At 55.7% G+C, this 21,426-nt stretch overlaps 2 protein-coding genes across 4 annotated transcripts in view; one reads left to right on the forward strand and one right to left on the reverse strand.

The window, feature by feature from the left end:
* Positions 1-20,672, reverse strand: part of Mgll (monoglyceride lipase) — a 90,415-nt gene extending 69,743 nt beyond the window's left edge. Inside the window, exons 1-2 of one of the 3 annotated variants that reach the window (XM_042673249.1) lie at positions 20,640-20,672; positions 18,636-18,780 (exon numbers count right to left, since the gene is read on the reverse strand). In XM_042673249.1, coding sequence (XP_042529183.1) covers positions 18,636-18,760 — 125 coding nt within the window. In that variant the 5' untranslated portion in view covers positions 18,761-18,780; positions 20,640-20,672. Of the gene's footprint in view, positions 1-18,635; positions 18,781-19,612; positions 19,701-20,639 lie in introns of those variants that run through there. The other 2 variants (XM_042673252.1, XM_042673251.1) reach the window with 2 other exon arrangements.
* LOC122102511 (basic proline-rich protein-like) lies at positions 19,069-20,527 on the forward strand. Its single transcript, XM_042673244.1, has 2 exons — positions 19,069-19,201; positions 19,326-20,527. Exons 1-2 carry the CDS (start codon positions 19,069-19,071, stop codon positions 20,525-20,527), a joined length of 1,335 nt encoding a protein of 444 aa, XP_042529178.1.
* Positions 20,673-21,426: the final 754 nt, after the last annotated feature.

Raw genomic sequence — 21,426 nt, forward strand, 5'->3', positions numbered from 1 at the left:
ATAAATGTCTTGCTTTACTAGCATGTGCAGTCTGTGGTACTGTATTATTAGTAATAGGAAATCGACCAAGTCACTAATTAAAAAAGAGCCATGAAGGCTGGGAAGGTTGCTCAGTGGTAGAGCGCTTGCCTCGCATGCATGAGGCCCTGGGTTTGATGCCTCAGCACAACACAAGCAGAAAAAGCCAGATGTGGCACTGTTGTGCAATTGGTAGAGTGCTAGCCTTCAGCTGAAGAGCTGAGGGACAGCGCCCAGGCCCAGAGTTCAGGCCCCATGACCAGCAAAACAAAAAGAAAAAGTTAAAAAAAAAAAAAAAGAGCCATGTTTACAAAGTTCTGATGTACACTAGGTATTCTTTCCAAGAGACAAAAATGTACCTATGTAGCCTAAATCTTAAATGTGTATTTTAATGTGTACATAATAGTCTGTAAGCATATGTCATAGTAAATTTCACATGATATGTGAAGGAGAGGAGACGGTTGCTATGGTTACGCGGTGAGGCAAAGAGGCCACTTGCGCCCAGGCCACCTTGTGTGCAGACATGAGACTATCAGAGTGAAACTCCTGCCCAGCTGATATCCGCTAAGAAAGCGGGAGAATGCAGAGTCGCCAGAGCGCTGTCCTGCAGGGATGGGTCGGCTGCGTCAGACACTCTACCCTTCCAGAGCTTCCAGCTTAGTTTCAGAGGCAGGATAATTAACCGATGACTGCGTGCGGGTTCCACGAAGCAGCCTCGGACAGGGGCATTCCACCTCCTCCCTCCCTCACAGCACAGAACTGCTTCCCACAGTACGAGATACTGGAGTTGAAGGATTTAAGAGATACGGGGCTGGGGCCAAGGCCAGTGCCAGAGCATCTGCCTAGCAAGCATGAGGGCTTGAGTGCAAAAGAAGAGGGAGGGTGGAGACAGACAGACAGCAGACAATGGGCTGGGCAGAGCAGCTTACACCTGTAATTCCAGCTAAAACTCAGAAAACTGAGGATGCTGTCACCCTCAAGCAGGAAGTGCGGCTCAAGTGGCAGAGCACCTGCTCCCAGCTTGAGGCCCGAGTGCAAACCCCAGTAACCAACAAAAAATAACAAAGGAATAAAAGAAGGCGATACAAATTGGATACCAAGTTACACAGAAGAGATACACTATGGCTTAGGCAATTATGCATAACAATAAACTGTATAGATCAAAAAGCTAGAAGAAAGGATCTTGGATATTTTTAACCACTCATAAATTATAAATATTTGAGAAGACAGATTATCCTTCCTTGATTAGAACTTTATACAACGTATGCATGTACTGAAACGTTACATAGTATCCCATAAGCATGCCTGATTTTGTGCGTCTGATTTTTAAATTTAGAAAAGTAAAGTGCCACGCCAGTGTGACGAGCTGGTGGAGGGCAGACTACTCAGGTGACCGTGCCCCACAAAGCCACACGTCCTGTGACATCACGGCCACCCCACCCTGCCTGCACAACATCAGAACCAACTGCGCCTCTCAGATCATGCCCCCTGGGCTAAGCAGCACTGGCCTGGGCCAGGCGCCTGGGTCTGGCCAGAGAGGATGCCCCCCTCAGGGGCAGCCGATACCGTGCAGACAGGCCGTTAGCAGTCGACAGTACTGGTGCTCAAAACGCTCTAATCACGAGCAAAGCTGACATCCTGACTCCCCTAATTAGGCATAATTATTCTCTCCCACATCTCCCTTCCTCCTGTAATCTCCTAAAGGTGCAGAAAACATGTCAGTGCCGGTGAAGTGAGAGGGGTAACTGCCTTCCACAAACTAGGTTCAAAACTTAAGAACACCGGGTATCTCTGCCTCAAGCCAGTTCCCTGAGCTTGGGGGCTGCAGCCTCTGGAGCGATTTGTTTGTGTGGAACGGCGGCTCTGCTTTGAGTCCAGGAGACGAAGGAGCTTCATTAGCAGGCAGAACCTCTTCAGAGCCTCCACAGGGCCTGGCTGGCTCCAGAAAGGCTCTTAACCAAAGGGATCCTCAGGCCGCACCCAAATCAATGTTCGGAACTGGCCTTCTGGGAGTCTCTAATGGCCTATGATAGTGCATGGTGTGACTTTTAGGCTGGTCCATTAATGAAGAGCTTCACAGCCATCTCAAGATTCCAGAAAAAGACAGTCAAGGGCAGGTGCTGGTGAGTCTGACTGACCGCAATGCAAGAGCTCTAAGATCAACTTCCAAGACTGAGTCACTTCTGCGGGGTACAGGGGCCTGCGCTTACTCCTGCCAAATGACAGACACAGCTCCAGACCCGAAGGGTGAAGGGGTGCGGCAGCACCAACAGGCCCTGTAACAAACCACAGCCAACATGCTGCGGGAGTCCGGGTGCTCTTACTGTGCGTGCAGTCTGTGGAGGGAGGAACAGCACGCAGGGGAGAGGACAGCTTTTGATCAGGATGTGCAACAGAAAGAAGAAAACAATCTGAAGACAGCTAACCTATCACCTCTTAGAGGGAGGCCAAAGCCCTCGAGTTTACCAGGGTGCCCTTCCTCTGCTGTGTGTAGGACCCGAGTCTCCTGGGGTAAGAGCCAGAGCCGCGCTCAGGATGGCTACGGTGTGCTGGTGTGGCACCCAGTCTGGGGTAAGAGCCAGAGCCGCGCTCAGGATGGCTACGGTGTGCTGGTGTGGCACCCAGTCTGGGGTAAGAGCCAGAGCCGCGCTCAGGATGGCTACGGTGTGCTGGTGTGGCACCCAGTGACACGGAGCCCACCGGGCTCACTACCGTTCCCTGCCATCTCACAAAACCCTGACGACAAAAGGCAGAAGCTGGGGCCCTGCCACGTGCACATGCTCGGCACCGCTTCCAGCACAAGACCCCAGATCGCGGCTTCTTGGCAGGCCTCCGTGTGGAACTGGAATTTGGCACCAGGTTTGTTTTCTCCCTGTGCCCACCTTGTATTTGTGGTATCTAACAAGAAACAGTTTCTTATGTCCTGTATTAGAATAAAGTTTGTTCTCAAAATAGGTTTAAAGTAAAAATAACAAAAAAGAAAGAAAGAAATCTGATTTAAAAGAAAAATAAGGACAAATAATGTGGAATTAAAATAGCTGCAGCAAAATCCTGGAGGAAAGCAGGTAGGCAACTGGGGTTTGCAACAGAAACAAAGTAACTGGTTAGAACACGACCTCTAATGTAGCCTTGGGATGAGAAAGGGGCCGTAATCTAATGAGGTGGGCAGTGAGCAGGGGTGGACAGCATCCCGGCACTGAGCAGAGGGTGGACAGTGTCCCAGCACTGAGCAGGGGGTGGACAGCGTTCTGGCAGTGAGCAGAGGGTGGACAGCGCTCCGGCCACAGCCTGGCCATCAGGCTCCTACGCCTGCTCAGACAGAGGTCCTAGCTCCCGAGCCAGCTAACCACCTCTGCTCATCTCCTTCACCTCACACTGGCCCACTTGCTTGCTTGCCAGCTGTCAGGTCCCTGAGGATGGCTCCTACTGCTACCACCTGTGTCCCCAAGTCTTCTGTGCCTCAGTTTCCCACTACACAGCACAGCCAACGAATTAGATTATCTTTGCAATGCTATCCAACTTCTGAGTGTGGGCAGGTTAACAGCCATTACTCAGGTGATCCTCCTTCAATGAACATGTACACATGTACACAAGCACGCAATGCGTGCATACGTGTGTGTACGTGCACACGCATGCACACACACACTTTTTTTGGTAACAACTGAATAACCCAAGATAAGCCAATTTACAAGGGAGGCAGGTGCCAGGGGGCTGAGTCAGGGTCCCTGTGGGTCTCTAGGCCCCAGGCCCGTGAGACCACACTAACCCCACCCAAAAACCAGGGATAGGGAGTCCAATACAGATCCCAGAAGTATCTTTGAGAGGGCAGGCCTCTCTCTGCAGATACTGAGCTAGCATTTGATTCTATTTTAAAGGTTCTACAAGAGAGAATGATTGGAAAGACAGCTGCAGTGAGATTCTGGACCAAGACAAGACAGGAAGCAGCAGGTAGAGCAGCTGAAACGAGTCTCTCAGCGGGAGGAGGGGCTCCCGGACCTCCCTGCCCGAATGCACTGGGCTTGGGCTTACGTAACGGCAGTTTTTTCCTGGAAGGAGAACAGCATGAACTCCCCAGGGCTGCAGATGGCTCCCAGTTCTTTTGGGTGGTAAAATGCCAAATGGATGGCAGTGAGTGATCAGGAGTCTGAGGTGAGGGAGCTCTGCGCTGAGCTGCAGGCACAGCACTAGCTGCAGATGTGGTGGAGCCTCCAGCCTGCACAGGCAGCTGCGACTGGCCAGTGAACAAGGGCAGGGGCTGCAGCTGGACGCCTAAGGTGTCACGTGGCCCACATGCGACACGAGACCCGTCATTCCTAGGTATGGCGTCTCTGCCACCGGGTCTCTCCCAGCCTACTCCTCGTCACAGTAGAACGCAGCTATCACCGCCCCTCCTGGGACCGACCTGAGGGCTGGGCAGCTGCTGCACACCACTGGGTCACATTCGCAGCCCCGTGGATGCTTCATGTGGCGGAGATGAGTACTGGAGAAAGAACGATGCTTTTGGAGCAAACAGATTTGGGTTCTGGTCCTGGTTCTGCCACTAACTAGCATCAGACTGCATGAGACGCAATTTCTATAGCAATAAAGTAGCAAGAATGCTGCCAACCACACCACAGATGTTGGGGGTGGTGGTGAGGGGGAGCCAATATGGCAGACACAGGCTTGGAGACACCTAAAAATTAGCTTCCTTCCCATTTCCAAAGATGATACAGGCTTAAACAAAACATTCATTCTTAAGACACGTATCCAAAGGAATGGGTCTCACCTGGGAGCTCAGGGGTGATGGTGCCCCAGGATGTCTGAGGCTCTTGGGAGCTGACTTCAGAGAGCCAGCCAGACACGCTCTTCTTTGGCCTGCCGTAGGGAACTCCCAAGGCAGCACCTGGTCTAGAAGGGTGTAAGGAAGGGACTCCTAGTGTTTCCTCGTCGGCAAAGCTCTCTGATTTCTCCGGGTGAAGGGCTTCACTTAGCCCTCAGATCCCAGCAAGGGCATTAGTGTTTTGCCACCTGCCGTCTCCAGCACTGTGTGGGCTCTTGGAAGGTTCTTGGGCACTCCAGGGCCGGGACTACCAGAACTAGAAGAAGAGCTGCTTCTCCTTACTCATGATTTTATTCAGGAATTGCAGAAAAACCCAAGTCAGCAGATGGGTAACAAACACTTCTTGAGTGCACACTTTGTGGCAGGCTTGTGTGGGGTCTCTGGACCCTCAGCCCCCTTAGCAACAAGTGTTACAGCTCTCCAGCCTGGGGTTTTGGGTCTGCTGGCCTCGTGTATGTGTGTGTATGTGCATGTGTGCACCATGCGCGCGCGCGCGCGCACACACACACACACACACACACACTGATAGTGGAGCTTGAAGGGCCTCACACTGCTTGACTATTTTGCTCAGGGCTAGCACTCTACTAGAGTCATATCTCCACTTCCATCTTTTGGTAAATAACTGGAGAAAAGAATCTCTCAGATTTCCCTGCCAGGCTGGTTTTGAATCTTGAACCTCAGATCTCAGCCTCCTAAGTAGTTAGAATTACAAGCTTGAGACATCAGCCTTCTAAAAAACAAAAACAAAAACAAAACCTACGGCTTGACTGTTCTTAGAGCTCTCCTAGCACTAGGAACCTGCAACTTTGTGTTTCTGGCTCTTTGTGGCCTTCTATTTTCTTTCAGGCCTAGTGGTCCACCCTTTCCCATTCTTTCCTGCTCTAACATCTCCTTCCTGTTTCTATCTTGGCTGCTGTCTGGAACTATGTACAGCGTGCTCCTCTAATGCTAGATCAAAATAAGCAAGAAAATGGCTAGAGAGAAGACTTTTAATGGTCCTCCTGTTGCAACAACCGTAGTAAAGAAAGCATATTCAGACTGACTAGAAAAGCTGCAGATCCTACTCACATACCAAAAAGGGGTGTGTGTGGCAAAGGCATGCGCACCGATCACTGCCCTTCATGCAAACGAAGGGTTATCTCAGCAACCTTCAAGCAAATGAAGGATTGTGTCAGTCCCATCCACAGCAGGCCCTCCATGCAAATTGATAACTTAGCACCAATCACAGGCCTTACTGTAGGGCACCAGGAGCAACACTTTCCTCACTGGCCCGGGTGAAAATTGCTTGCTAGAGCATACTGAGGCTTCTGCATGTGGATAGTTTTATTTGCTACTGGTACAATTCTTGCTCCAAGTCTATTCTGATTTCCCATTTACTTTGAGTCAGTTTTGGTAGTTTATATCTTTCTATAAATTTTTCCTTGTTCTTCCAAGTTATCCAATTTATTGGTATCCAATTGTTTGCCATAGTCTTCTATAACCCTTTTCATTTCTGGAAAATTTGTAATAACATCCTTTTTTTCATTCCTGATCTAGTAACTTGAGTCTTCTACTTTTTCTAGATTAATAATTTGCCAATTTTGTTGATATTTTCTAATAGCCAACTTCAGATTCATTTCCTCTTACCATTTTTCTATCCTCTTTTTCATTAATTTCTGCCCTAATTGAATCATTTCTTTCTTCCTGTCTGCTTTAGGCTTTTAAGATATATCTTCAGGGAGAATTTTAGTATGCAGACCTCTGGGTGGCAGACTCTGCAAGGGGCAAGGAGAGAGAAGACAACCTCTCTTGACCTTTGAAGAAGAGAGAACATCACAAGAACATTGTATGATGTCTTCTGCTCACACTCTGGTTCACTCCTTCCTCGGCTCCAGCATCTACCCTTCTAATCTATCAGTCTCCTACCTGCCTGGTGCCCCCAGGCTGGCAGCTTTTCCACATAGACCGATTCTCTGCACTGTGGAGGCAAATGCTGCCACACCTACTAGCTCATGCAACTGTTCGCTCAGCCCTGTAGGGCTCTATCCAAGGGGTCACACAGCCTGACCTCGTTACCTCACAGTGCCTCTTGAAGCCGGGCCCATGTCTAGTTTACCTCCCTTCATGCCCTAAGCCTCTTCCCAGAAGTTGCTGGGCGAAAAAAATCTCACTCATACAAGGTACGAGAATCAGTCACTGTGGCTTGGTGGCAAGGAGGGGAGCATTTAAAGCGAAAAAAGCTAAGCCTGGCGCAGGATCAGCCCCTGAGCAGGAGGGTCGACACCACTGATGCAGGGGCTGGAAGCACAGCCGTGGTCTCAGGTTTGGGGCCTACTGATGGAAAAGGAGATGGGTACTGGGGAGACAGCTGGCCAATTCCTGCTCAGCACCCACTGTTCCCAGCACCACACAGGGCTTTTACTCATGCTGAGACACAGGGCTACAACCCACCCTGGTCCTCTCAAGCCCTGGATGCCTTCTGGCGCCCTTTGAGCTGTAAGCAGTCACCCCACGCCCACTCCCCTCCATCAGAACACAGACAGAGGCTGCGATGCATGGGTGTGGATTTTCTCCTATCAGTCCGTCTGGAGGCAGAACTGGTACACACTCTCAGCCCTTCCCCCACTCTGCTGCGCACGCCTGGTCATCCTGGGAATGCCTGTGTGTCTGGCTGTCCGAGACCAGCAAGGCAGGCGCTGAACTGCACGTGTATGACTCCCGCCAAAGACAGAGAGTATGTGCATGTCTTGGAACCACATGGAAACTTGTCTCAGTCATCATGAAGTCCTATAGCTAGCAGTGGTTGCAAACCACATAGAAAAACGGTCTGATCAAGACCAACCATGTGCCTTACCCTAGAGGTGGAAAATCAGCCGTGGGAAGGGGAGAGAGATGCCAAAGGGAAGGCATCTACCGACAAGCTCAGGGTGTGCTCTCCATGCAGGGCCTACTGCAGACACGCTCCCATCTGCTGTCCTTGAGCCAGGTGGCCACCGGGGCAGGGACAGACCAGCACTCTACATGGGCTGGGCATCCGCACAAGCCCACAGAGAAGCACAGATGTCAAGAGGCAGGATGCTCATCCAACTCTAGCGATTCGGCCATATGGAGCCTTGAAGACCTCCCAGTTGCTTTTGAAGTATGAGACTGTAAACAACAACTAGCCTCGTGTGAACCCTGCATCCTTCCCAGGGAGGCCCAGATTCTGTGGCAGGACTCTCTCTGGCTGCCATTCTCCGAAGGGCGCACAGAGGGGCACAGCTAGCAGAGGCTCAGGAGAAGCATCTGCTCTCACCTTGGCCTGAAGACTGCAAGCTCCAAACCTGTCAGAAAGTAAGTTCTGCTTTTTAAGCTGCCTCACTTGTGGAATTTGGTTATAGTGGTCCTAGCAGACAAATACAACAACCATCCAAATCAGGCTCCCGAACTAGACACTCCAATTCCGCCTTCTGCCATGCACTTTGCCCTGGTTTCCAAAGAGTTCCTGGCATTTTCAAGGGACACTAAACCCTTTCCCACCTATGCAAAAGTGGGTGCCTTGTGTCAACAACGCCCTTTTCCACCCTACAGAGCCGGCTGAAAGTTCCCTGAACTTCTTAGCATCCCAAGGCCGAGTCCATGGCCCTCACGGGCAGACTCCTATACAGAGCCCTCTTCAAGATGGTGCAGGGCCTTCTCCCTCTGTGTCTCCACATGGAGTGAGACCTGATTCAGGTAAGGCATGAGCTGAACTCAGGCCAGGAATCCAGGCTGCTGGTGGCCCTCCACCGCTGTTCACGTTTCCCTTTGGAGTAAGTCAGTAGTTGTACCATCCGTCTCACAACAAAACAAGGAACCAGACACCTCCAGATTTTGCCACCTATGCTGACTCAGGGGCTAGAATGGAAAGTATCAGCAACCCTGCAGCTCACTCTTGCAGGTATGTTTTTATTCGCACAGTTTTATATCAGAGTTAGGGGACAAAGGCATCCATCATCTCAAGGGTTTTCTGCAAGGAATGCTCTTATTCTTGGCGTCTTATTCTACAAGGAGATTTTGAGATTTAGGCACTCCGTTTCCTGCAAAGGAAGTCAGCCCCTCTGAAACAGTCTCAACACCATGATCTGTTCTGTTCCCAAAGCTCCACAGCAGCAGAGACTGCAAATCATCTGACCTGATTCCCCACAGTAAACACTGGAAGCTCCTCTATTCAGGCAAGGAAAATGTTCTGGTCCCTTGTTCTGCACCAGTCACAAAACTCTACAGATGAGCCCTGGAGACGCTTCCAGGTTTTTCTACTACCATGAGAGGAAAACATGTCAATGATGTAAAATATAAAACCTCTGGGAGGGCTGGGAAGGTGGCTCAGTGGTAGAGCGCTTGCCTTGCGTGCATGAGGCCCTGGGTTCCATTCCCCAGCACCACATAAGCAAAAAGAAACAAAGCTAGAAGTGGTGCTGTGGCTCAAATGGGAGAGTGCTAGCCTTGAGCTGAAGAGCTGAGGGACAGCGCCCAGGCCCAGAGTTCAGGCCCCACGACCGGACCAAAAACAAAACAAAACAAAACAAAACAACCTCTGGGAACTTACTGGAAGGTATTAGAGGTGGTATCTCATGTAAAGTCACTCAAAGGCAAATGCAATAATAAAACTTCAACACCATAGTCCAAATTCAGTACAAAGATCTTTGTCTCAGAAGTGGTGCTGTGACTCAAAGTCACAAAGAGCACTAGCCTTGAGCAAAAGAGCTCAGGGACAGTGCCAGGTCCTGACTTCAAGCCCTAAGACGGAGAAAAGTGTTAGATTTCAAAAATGACCATGAAATTTCCTCTCCCACCCAGGCTTCTTGGACATTCACATTCTGCCTCCTGGTTTGCTTGGCCACAGGGACACAGGTGAACCTGATACAACCAGACTTGAAAAGCATCAGAACATACTCCTTCTTGACCTCTGCTATTTGGAGTGTCCCCAGGGTCTCAGCCTGTGGCACCCCCCCCCCCCCCGCCCCGGGCCTGTCAGCACCTGTTCTCCAGCAGCCCACCTCAGAAACAGCCAGGGAAATGGCCAGGGCCAGCAAAGAGCTGCTGGACTGAACCTCACAGACTCCATAACAGCAATGGGGGGATGCTGGACACTCCCAGGGCTCTGCCACTGCAGTCTGGGAAGCGCAGTACAGCACCCACACCCATAGCTCACTCCTGGCCACGCCCTAGCTATGGGTCTACCTGGAACGGCTGCCTTAGCACGTAGATCTGATCATCAGACGTGTCTATAAAGGTCATTTGAGTAGCAAAGACAGATAACAGAATAATGATCTCGTAGATCTGATCATCAGATGTGTCTATAAAGGTCATTTGAGTAGCAAAGACAGATAACAGAGTCATGATCACATGATCACGTAGATCTGATCATCAGATGTGTCTATAAAGGTCATTTGAGTAGCAAAGACAGATAACAGAGTCATGACCACAGTGATCCCATGTGTGTACACATTAAAATAATAAGCAATACAATTTTAAAAATGCTGGCCAAAACGCAGAAGAAAAGGAAGTTCCCACACACTGGTGCAGCCCCGACGGAACACACACAGGGGCTCCTCCAAATACTACGACGAGACCTCCCAACAGGGGCTCCTCCAAATACTACGACGAGACCTCCCAGCCCGTCCAGCCCCACCTCTCCTGAGCACAGATCAAGGGAGGTGAAACTGAGAAACCTGCATTCCCGTGGTAACTGGATAAAATGAACAGTCTCAACTGTGAACATGAGGGAAACACTATCTTTGCAGCACTGTGGATGGAACCAGAAGACATTAATACGGGAAACAAACCTGGCCCAGAAAGACAAGTGCAGCAGAACCTCACCAGATGCAGCATTTTAAAGTTAATTTTATAATGCAGAGAGCACAACAGTCCACCTATAAAGTCCTGGAAAGGCGGAAGAGGAGAGGAGAGGAGCAGGCACCACAGCACGGTTGGAGAAAAGGATTACGTTCTAGCACTCTATAGCACAAGGGGTAACTACAGGCCACAACAACAACTTATTCTATATTTTATAAAGAACCACAGGAGAGGAGTCCAAGCCCTGTTCACATAGAGAAACGGTCAGCGCATCGGGAGATGGCAAATGCCGGTCATCCTGACCTGGCCATTCAGCATCACACTGTACCCCAGGATACACACAACTATTATGTGCCAATTAGAACAATGCTAAAAGTACTCAGCAGACACTGCGTGGAAAATGAACTCTGCAGCTGGTGGGCAGGGACAGGAAAGGGAAACGGGGAGAGCAAAGGAAGGGGTAACACTGTCCAAAAAGAAATGTACTCATCACCTGACTTACGAAACAGTAACTCCTCTCTTCAACACCTTAATGAAATTATGCTTTTTAAGGCACTTAAAAAAACCGGACATACACACAATTAGAAATACTGGTGTGACTTAAGCGTGTCAAATTATCTGTGTGTTATTTTACAAAGAACTTCACCAGCAATGACTTGTTCCTGAGGCTTTCTCGTGTAAAGTCAATGAGCCTGTAGCACCCATGGAAGGTTATAGGAAGTGGAAGTGAGACTTGACGGTTGGAAATAGCAAGTCATCTAGGGCAGGGGAGGCAGGGACCCGTGGCTGCTGGAGCAGGCCAAGGCCGTTTATAAAACTCGTCTGCTCCGTTGCTAGGGCTTGGGGCGGAAGAGGGTGGGACAGGAAGCAACTCTAAAGTAACAGCCACAGAACAGACCTGACCAGGTGAGAGGTCACATTTCCACCGCCTTCCAAGTGCCCAAACCACCCCACACTTCCATTAAACCTGTGGACTCACTCCATGGGAGAGGGGCTACTTTCTTTCTCCATCTTACAGATGAGAAAGAGCAAGGGGGCCGTCAGGGTCACTCCCCAAGGGCGTGGGGGGTTGGGGGAGGGGTGGGAAGGGACCTTGGTCTGGCCCGGGCTGGCTCTGTTCCGGTATCTCTCCCCAGTACCTCAGTTCTTCTCCACTGCCCATCATTTTTGTCGCCCACAGACAAGGTTTTCCTGAATGGCTTCCTTCAAGGCCAACACAGAGAGTGAAACTTCTAAAATGTCTACAGAGGCAGAGCTTTCATGACTAGATGTTTTTCATCTCTAATCCTTTAAATCCATGAGTAAAGCTGCTTTCGCTGAAGGGCACAAAAGAATTACCTGGGTCCATGAATTAACTAAACGCAGGATAGAACTGGGTGTCTCTGCCTCCATGTTGATCTATGTCCTGTGCCTTGCCAGTCTTTCTTGCAGTCCCTTTGTAACCATCTTGGAACCAGAAGCCTAGGCCCCCTGCCAGGTGACAAGGCCCCAGACAACCAGTCCTCAGATGTGAACTGGCCAAGTCTGCCATCAGACGTCTATGACTTAGGACCAATTATGCATCTCTTTCTCCCCCAGTGCCTCTACCTGTCTGTTTAAACCTTCTCATCTGAAGACGTCTCCCCATGGCATGGCCGTGCCATGTGATGAATCTCTTTCCTCTGCCCTTCTCCACATCTTTTACTTGTTGTCAGTTGTGAGGCCTGTTGCACTCTGGGCCTGGGCACTGTCCCTCAGCTCTTCAGCTCAAGGCGGGCGCTCCACCGCTTCAGCCGCAGCACCACTTCCCGTTTTGTGGTGGTTTATGGGAGATTAGAGTCTCACGGACTTTCCTGCCCAGGCTGGCTTTGAACCGCGATCCTCAGATCTCAGCCTCCTGAGTCACTAGGATGACAGGCGTGAGCCACCGGCACCCGGCTCCTCTTTCTTTCCTCTATCCCTCCTTCCTCTCTGTCCTTCCTTTTTGCCCTCATTCTTTGCTTTCTGAAAGTTGATAGAATGATGACCCCCCCCCTTCAGGAAACACCTTTGTGGGAAAGGTAGGCACGACTGCATGGTCACACAGAACGCCACGGGGGTCCCGCGGGCAGCATTCTCTGCCTGTCAGACGGAGCCGGAGTGTTCGGCCTGGGCGCTGCAACGGGGGGACCCACGGCCAGCACTCTGCAGCGCCCCCACGTTCCACTCGCCCCTGCCCCGAGGGAGCAAGGCTGTGAGAAATGACAAACACCTCCCATCAAAGAGCCTGGGGCGACCCTCACAGATGGGGACAAGGGTCAGCTTGTCACCCCAGCTGTAAAAATTCGCACCACCAAAGGCTATTTCCTCCGTTTACACAAAGACCAAGAGCTTGGTTCGCACCCTTGGACAAAGCATCTGGGATTAAGATTTCAACCTAAAAGGTGCCGATAAATAGACAATGGTGGACAATGGCTGCTATTCAGAGAGCTGCTTATTTTGCTATTTTGTTTCTTAGCCTCCACTGCAAAACAAAGCCAGACTTGTATCTGTAGAACATTCTTAGAGCAACTGGAAGAAATTATCCCTTACTGAAGCAGTTGGAAAATCAACTGCCAGAGCCGCGGCAGGCCTCCCCTCTCACCATCAAAAGATCTCTGCTGTCCGAGGAGTGGGGGAAAAAAGAGCCCAGAAGAGATGCCCTATTTAAAAGGAAGACAGTCGGCTGTGCTATGGAAAAGGAAAAAGCCGAGGCAGGAAAATAACAGCTTCCTGAGAGAAGGAAACTTTGGGAGATCCTTAAAATAGGCAAAAGAATAGACAGGTGCACAAAGAAGCGCCATCTGATGAAGCTATCTACAGCGGGGCCCGTTTCCGAGCCTTTCCACTCTGGATGCCCGCGGTGAAGAGACAGGGTGCGTGTGATTCCTCTCCTCTGGGAACTCATTGGTCCCGACGCCCGGGTCCTCCCGGTGATGCTGGACCTGGCTTCAGCCGGGGGCCAGGCTGGCCTGGGGAGCCCAGGCTCTGTCCTCCACCCTGCCCAGGGTTTATTCCAGAGCTGCTCGGATGAATGTCTCCGTGTCTGGGGAAGCATGTGTGCTCCCCGTGGGAGTGCATCTCCTGAACGACGGATACGCTAACGGCGTGTGCTGCTAGGACGCGCTGTTCCCTGACGTTTGGTGACTCACCTGGGCTCACCCCTTCCCTTCGCGCCCTCTCTCAGCAAGCATGGTCAACTTCTATCTTCCTCAACGGTCGCCACCGTGCCACCTGCCGCTCTGCTGAGGCCTGGCCTCCCTCACCTGCCACCCAGAGCGGTGCAAGGCGCACCTTCCCAAAGGTGGGACTTGGTCAGAGGCCCCGGGCGAGTGGAAGGAGCTGGTCCAGCCCACACTGTGCTCGTGCGGCATGGGGCTTTACAGAGCTCACACCGGGCTGGCAGGAGCCCCGTGCTGGACCCATGCCACACGGTGGCTCTCCACGTGGCCTCTAACCGTCCCTTCATCAGATAGAGGCCTGTGCCAAGCACGCCCCCCTGGCAGCCACACGCTTGCACACGAGAGGGCAACAGGAAGTGTGTGCTGAGTGGATCTGCAGAATGAGGCCTGACGAGCAAGGGAAGGCCCCGAGGAGCCCGCGCTGCCTGCTTGCTGGGGGCCTGCGGAGCCAGGGACAGCCCGGCCCGTCAGCCACGGTAAAGGTGCAAAGGCACCTGCAAGGGCCTGATGGTCATTTATCGAAGGAGACCACCAGAAGGTAACTCAGGTGGCCACCAAGTAGCTCAGGAAGATGGCAAGCACAGGCCTTCCAGCAGGCAACAAGGCAGAGGTGTGGAGACACCATCCAGGTGCGTGAGGCAAGAAGGGGAAGTGGGACTGGGACAGGCCTTCCTGCTCCTCTGTGTGCTCAAGACAGGGGCTGCCTTCACTAAACTGGAACCAATGTATTGCACCTGGGGCAAGAGAGCCGGTGAGGAACTGGCCACAACCCGCCTAGAAAACAAGAGGAGTGTGGGCTGATCTTTGAGAATGAAGTTTCCGGAAGGCAGAGGGGATGGAAGTCAAGCCCAGGCAGATGGTGACAATTCTTCCTCTCCAGGGTCTAGATCTCGATGGCTGGGAGGGGCCCTGAGCCCTGGAACGGGTGGCAGGGTGGCACCGGAGTGCCTGGCACGAGGGCGCTGTGGGGGCTGGAGGGCAGCGTGCACCCCATGCGTGCACTGCAGCTGGGGCGATGTGTGGGAGAAGTGTGCTAGCACGCCACGGCCAGTGTTCTAGAAAGTGCCTAGGAAGAGCCAAAGTGACCCAGAAACAGGGCAGATGGGTGGTCCCGAAACGGAGAGGAGACAGCCCCCGCAGGATTGCAGGCAAAGGCAGAAGTGACAAAGCCTCGTCAGTTCATCCCCAGCCACGCACCCCAATCACAGTCCTGACTCCAAGTCGCCCACAGCAAAGTCCTGACAAGCACACAGGAGCATCCTGCCGGGGCCTGGGGAGCTGGGAGGCCAGAAGGAGGCCGCTCTGGGGGAGGACACTGGTGCAGGCTGGTAGAAGGAAGACCACAGTGCTGAAGTCTGAAATGAGAAACAAAAAGGCAGAGCCAGGGAGGACTGGTGGACAGGCTTAGGTTTGGGAAGAGCTCAGCAAGTGTGGGGGAGTGCAGAACAAAATGCCAAGACAGATACAAGAGAAAGAGGCTTTCTGAGGGCCCGAGACTCAGTTCTCGAGGCCTCTCACCCCCCGCCCAGGACACTCTGTCTCGGGACAACCACTGAAGTCAAATGCAGGAAGCACAGGGGGCACTGGACTGAAGGACACACCTGTGCTCAACCCAAACACTTAGCACCTGCACGCAGGTGAAGCAAACTCGCTCCTGCCTTGAGCAGCCACCTGGTGGGGGTCGGAGCTGGAGAGTTACCAAGCTCTCCAGCCTTCCGGGTCATCAGATCAGCGTTCAGGACGAATTGCTACCCCTACGCCTAGTGCTACTCAGCCACTGCCAGGGGCCGGAGGCCCCTCCCCTGCGGCCCTGTGTCCACACCACTCCCAGTCATCCGTTCAAGGCTCCGCATCGGCGGACGAGGGCCACCTGATGGAACAGACCAGCACTCAGAGTCACCCTGAGCCTCCCAGCTCTAGAGTCCCAGACCCCTGGGCCCCTCGACGCCTGGCAATGACTACACCTGCAGTGGGAGTCCAGCTTAAAAAAAAAGAAAGAAACCCACAGTATTTGAAGGAGTCCCAGCATGGGGTCCCGATAAGAGTTGCCAGGGCGTAAGACTGAATATTTGTTTTTAATCTACTTCTTGCTTCACAGATGGAATACAAGATTCTGGAGAACTGGTTACTCTTTTTACCCTAGGATATGATCTGCACAGGAAAACACAACCCCATGGGTAAAGTCTGACAGGCACGGCGGGTGGATTGTGAAGAAGAACAAGGCCAGGTATTGCTAGCTGGGGCGTCCAGGTCAAGCCACCACGGTGGACCTGTTTCCTCCCACAGAGGGCAGCAAGGACACCACCAAAGCTGGTCTCGCAGACCACTGTGAACCCTAACTGCGATCTAGTCTGTGCCAGTCTACTCCAGACCCCAGATCCCTACTTGGTATTCAGTTCAGAAGACATCTACCGGAACCAGTAAAAATATTTTTTAAGGACTGTATATACTGCTGAGTAGGACTGACACACGGAGGTATGAATGCTTTGATCACAATAACCAAGCCCAGAAACCCTAGCCTGCCATATTAAACACAGCCTTGTGTTTGTACAGAGCGCAGTGACTACCCAACGCGCGCTTTCTTCTCCGTGCCTGTCAGTCTGAGGAATTTACGTAACGTTTCCAGAAAGCAGGCTAGGCCGGTTGTCCAGCGTGCAGCAGAGACTGTGCGTGAGCACCTGCGGCGCCAGTCCTGGCGTCCGGCAAGTTCTGCTGAGGGTGGAATGCTCCTGGGAGGTCCAGGGAGCAGAGGGCAGCTTGCTGTCCAGAAGATCAACCCAAGCCAGAGCCAAGCGACCAAGGCAGACCCAGCCCTCCCTCCGCCACAAGGCCTCCTCAGGTCTCAACCACTCTGGGAAAGATGGTAGAGAAGCAGGTGGAGATGAGGTGGGTTCCTGTGGTCCTGACTGGTGGAACAAGTTCAGCCAGGATTAGTTTCCTTTCTTTCTCTCCCCTCCTGTTCCCTCCTACCCAGCTGGGAGGAGGCAGGATTGTGCACGGGAGGGGCCCTATTGCAGGGAGCAGAAGAAAAGGGCCTGGGAGAGGAGAGGGCTCAAGTCCAAGATGACCTGAGGTACCTAGCCTCTTCCAGACAGCAAACTACTTGACTCCAGAGGCCACGTAAGGGGGCAGCCAGCCAGCCAGCAGCTGCTCTCCTATCAGATCTGGAGATGCTTGTCCAGCAGCTGCCCAACCCTGAGCCCACTCCCCGCAGCACCCCTGGGCCCACAGCCCGTACCTCCCTAACACCCCCACTGCTATGGGCCTTCTCCAGAGCCACCTGGCCCTCTCCTGGCCCAGCAATCATGGGGCTGCACCTATTACTCCAGGGGGCTTCCAGGACCCTGTTCTAGGTAGAGTCAGTTGTAAAATGTTTCCAGACTGCCCTCAAGCCCCTAAGGGAGCTCATCAATCCTGTCTCCAGGAGGCAGGGGTGGGTGGTGACAATGGGCTGGAATCACCGCCATCATGGGATGGAAGTTCGTGAGCGGCAAAGGCTGGTTTGGTCACAATCCGTGTCAGGGCTGCTCCCCACGGTACTTCTCCTTCCCTTTTCTACCTGCCTTTCTTCTGACCGCAGGGCTCAATCCTGTCCACACCCACAGCAGACGCTGACCTTGTCCACGGAGGTGGGTTACCTCTGCAGAGCAAGAGCAGCCTGGCAGAGAGCCACTTGTGGGCCACTGGGCGGAGGTTCTGAAAACCACCCACAGTGAAGGCGAGGGCAGCCAACTGGGCCACCCCGCCAGTCCCCCCCACCCCCCGGAGGCCTCCAGGCCCTCTTTCTTTTTCTAACTCCAAACTAGGACACCCTCACTACACTGAACCGACAAAGCCCCCCAAGTATGGGCTGGGCATTAAGAATGGACTCCTCTGTGTTGCATGAATCAAATCACTCGCCACACAACACTTTTAGAAATTAAACCAGGATGTGACCGCCAGTTAAGCCAGTTCAGTCAGAATTAATGACTAGGTGATGCGCATGCACACACGCACACCCTTTCCTCCGGAGGAGATCCTGCAGCACTGACGGGATTGCTGTCCATTAGAGAAAACAACCACAAGCCCTCTAGCCACCCCTGAAGTTATGGCTCCAACCCAGGACTCCAAAGTCCTCGAGTCTACTCTGGGAGCACCCAGTTGCCTGAATCACACACCACCACTGAAGACAAGGGAGGAAGGCCCAGCTCTGAGGGGCCAGGTAAACAGCCCTTGGAAAGGGAAGAGGGCACAGGAAACATTCCCTTGTCACCAGGCCAACTGGTTGCCACAAATAATCTCTTTCCCTGACTGACACCCACAGCAGAATTTTCCTGCTTCGTCCAAGAGCAGCAGAGCAGCGGAGGGCAGCTGTCAGCCTGCCCAAGGCCTATCTCCAACAACAAGGAGGACCGGGCGGTTCATAGGAAAGGGGCCTTCTCACAGCAGCACCCAGACGCCCCGTTCCAAAGCTCAGAATACAGCAGGAAGAGGGAGCAAGGCCACACCAGGCCACACTAGTCCACACACACACACACACACACACACTACACGTAATGTTCATTTTCCTGTGCCTTTCGGGGATTCCTTAATTGTTTGGGCTGATTTTTGGTGAATGCTGGACAAAACTCGTCAAGTGACATTTCTGCAGATCGCCACCCCGTAGAATCTGTATCCCAGTTATTACCATGAAAAGAGAACATGTGTGCGTCTTCATTTTACAGCAACCAGTACGGTGCGGGGTGCCCGGCCTGGCTGGCACGGGAAGCAGGGCACGGGGAGGGGGAAAGGGAAGGGGAGGCCGGCGCAGGTGCAGGGCAGCCAGGCCGGCCGTGAGGACTTACTTGGGCTTGCCGACGGGCTTCCAGTACCTGCAAAAGAGGTACTGTCCATCTGCGTTGACCAGGTGGGGCAGGTCCTGGTACGGAACGTTCTGAGGGGTCCGTCTTGGGGAACTTTCCTCTGGCATTCTGGAAGGTCCTTCCAGTCCTGCAAAGAAAGGCGGACACGTCCGGTCAGACCGACAGCACGGCAAAGTCTCCTTCGGAGTCCTCGCTGACCCGCCCGCCCCGCCGGGCGGCCGGGGGTGCCCACTTTATTTTCTGGGGGCCTCGCTGCGGCTGCGCCCTCCTTCCCGTCCGCGTTCGCTTAAATCGTGCGGGAACTTCTTCCTCAAGCCTGCTTTGGCCGCGATCGGCAGGAGACGGCGCCGGCCGGGCCCCGTACAAAGCCGCAGCGGCGCGGGGCGGCGCGCGAGCGGGAGACCAACCTGCGTCCATGCCGCCGGGCGGGCCGCGGCGGGCGGGCCTGCGTGCGGGCGGCGTCCGGCGGCTCCCGCGCCGCGCCGCGCGGGTCTGCGCTCCCGGGCTCCCGGCCGCCCGGCTGGCTCCCTCCCTCCGGGGCGGGGAAGGCGCCGCACCGCCCCGCCACGGCTCCTGTCATCACTTTCCAAACCCACCGCGGGCGGCGCCGTCCCCGCACCCGCTCCCGCTCCCGCTCCGCGCTCCCCGCACCCCCCCCCCCGCTCCCTGGAGGGCACAACGCGGGTTCTCCCCGCAAAGTCGCCCCGCGGCTGCGACAAACTTTGCCTCCCGCCGGGCGCGGGGATGGCGCGGGGAGCGGAGCCCGGCGGCGGGAGGGGCGCGGGGCCGCGCGGGGGCCCCCGCGCCCGGCGGGAGGCGGCGTGGCGGGGACGAGCCGCTTTGGGGCCCGGGGCGCGCGCCCGCGCCGGCACGCGCGCACACAGCCGCGCACCCGCACCGGGCGCCCGCGCCGCGCGTGCGGCGACCCCGGCGGGGAGGACGGGGCGGGGCGCGGTTACCGGGGCCTGGAGCGCCGCCGTCGCCTCCCCCGAGCGCCGCGGGTCCGGGTCTGCGGCCGGCCAGGGCGGACGAGCTGCGCGGCGGGCTGCGCGGCGACTGGGCGCGGCGTCCGCGCCGCCACTTTATCCGCGGGCGGCCGCGCGGCGGCGGCGGGCGCGGTGGGTGGGGACGCGCGGGGGGCGGCGCCGGGCCGCGGTGCCGGCCCCGCGGGGCGGACGGGGACCCGCCACGCGCGCCCGCCCGCCCGGGGCTGTCACGGGGCCGCCGCGCCTCCGCGCCCCCCGACCCGCGCCCGGCGAGCCCCCGCGCCCCCCGACCCGCGCCCGGTGAGCCCGCCCGCGCGCCCCCAGACCCGTGCCCCCCGACCCGCGCCCGGCGAGCCCGCCCCCGCGCCCCCAGACCCGCGCCCGGCGAGCCTCCGCGCCCCCCGACCCCCGCCCGGTGAGCCCCCGCACCCCCAGACCCGCGCCCGGCGAGCCCCCGCGCCCCCCGACCCGCGCCCGGTGAGCCCGCCCCCGCGCCCCCAGACCCGCGCCCGGCGAGCCTCCGCGCCCCCCGACCCCCGCCCGGTGAGCCCCCGCACCCCCAGACCCGCGCCCGGCGAGCCCGCCCCCGCGCCCGGCGAGCCTCCGCGCCCCCCGACCGGTGAGCCCCCGCACCCCCAGACCCGCGCCCGGCGAGCCCGCCCCCGCGCCCCCCGACCCGCGCCCGGCGAGTCCCCCTGCGCCCCCAGACCCGCGCCCCGCGAGCCCCCCTGCGCCCCCAGACCTGCGCCCGCGAGCCTGCCCCTGCGCCCCCCGACCCGCTCCCGGCGAGCCCGCCCCCGCGCCCCCCGACCCGCGCTCGGCGAGCCCGCCCCCGCGCCCCCCGACCCGCGCCCGGCGAGCCCGCCCGCGCGCGCCCGCCCCCACTGACAGCACCGCAGGACCCAGGCCCGCGGCCCCCCGCGCGCCGGCGCCCCGCCTACGCGCCTCCACTGGACGCCCTTGCACGCTGGCCGGGCCGCACACGCGCGCACACACTCACCGCGTGCGGACGCTCCCCTCCGCTGCCCCAGCCTGGAACTGGAAGTCGGGCGGGGGGAGGCGGCCCGGGCGCCGGGGCGGGGCGGGGCGGGGCGGCTGCCAGACGGGACGGCCTTCCTTCCCCTGCCGGGACACCTGGAAGGCGTCCCTGGGCGGCCGCAGCCGGGCGCGCACCGCCGCCGCCCAAGGGCAGGACTGGGAGGGGCCGGCTGGGAGGCGCGGGCCGAGGGTCCTCGGGTGTCTGGGGCTGCAGTGGCCGGAGCGCGCGCCTATACCGGCCCAGGCGGGGAGGAGGCGCAGCCCACCCGTAGCCCGACCCGGTCAGGAACAATCAAAGCCAAATCAGGAGCCCTCTGACCGCGCGGGCTGTCCGCGCGCGTGCGCGCCCCGCAGCCCTGGCCGGCACGGGACCATCCCACGGTAGATGCACACTTTATTTAACCACCTACCCGTGGAAGGATATTGAGGGTTTTCCCCCCTACTGTGTCCTCATCATCTGGGACTGATGTCCTGGAGTGATGTTTCTGGGCTCATAGAAGTTGCATGCTTAGGGTGTGCGTGTGCGTGTTCAGAGGCCGCAAAGCAGTGTTTGCACATATGAGCCGCGAGCACTCCAGCTTCTTGGCAGTCTTGCCAGCATTGAATGTCCCATTAATTGCCCTGTGTGTTTCTGATGGTGGTTATACCCGTATTTGCCAAACAGCTTAGGAGTGTCTTTTTTTTTTGGTCGGTCGTGGGCCTGAACTCTGGGCCTGGGCGCTGTCCCTCAGCTCTTCAGCCCAAGGTGA

The sequence above is a fragment of the Dipodomys spectabilis genome, unplaced genomic scaffold, assembly GCF_019054845.1.
Source record: "Dipodomys spectabilis isolate Male_0828 unplaced genomic scaffold, ASM1905484v1 ptg000784l, whole genome shotgun sequence".
Taxonomy (NCBI): Eukaryota; Metazoa; Chordata; class Mammalia; order Rodentia; family Heteromyidae; genus Dipodomys; species Dipodomys spectabilis.

Excerpts from the sequence above, each read along its gene's own strand:
- LOC122102511 (XM_042673244.1), top strand. The coding sequence starts at position 19,069 with ATGCCGCCGGGCGGGCCGCGGCGGGCGGGCCTGCGTGCGGGCGGCGTC. Across the intron at positions 19,202-19,325 it reads CTCCCTCCGGGGCGGGGAAG|GGCACAACGCGGGTTCTCCC; the intron begins GCGCCGCACCGC and ends CGCTCCCTGGAG.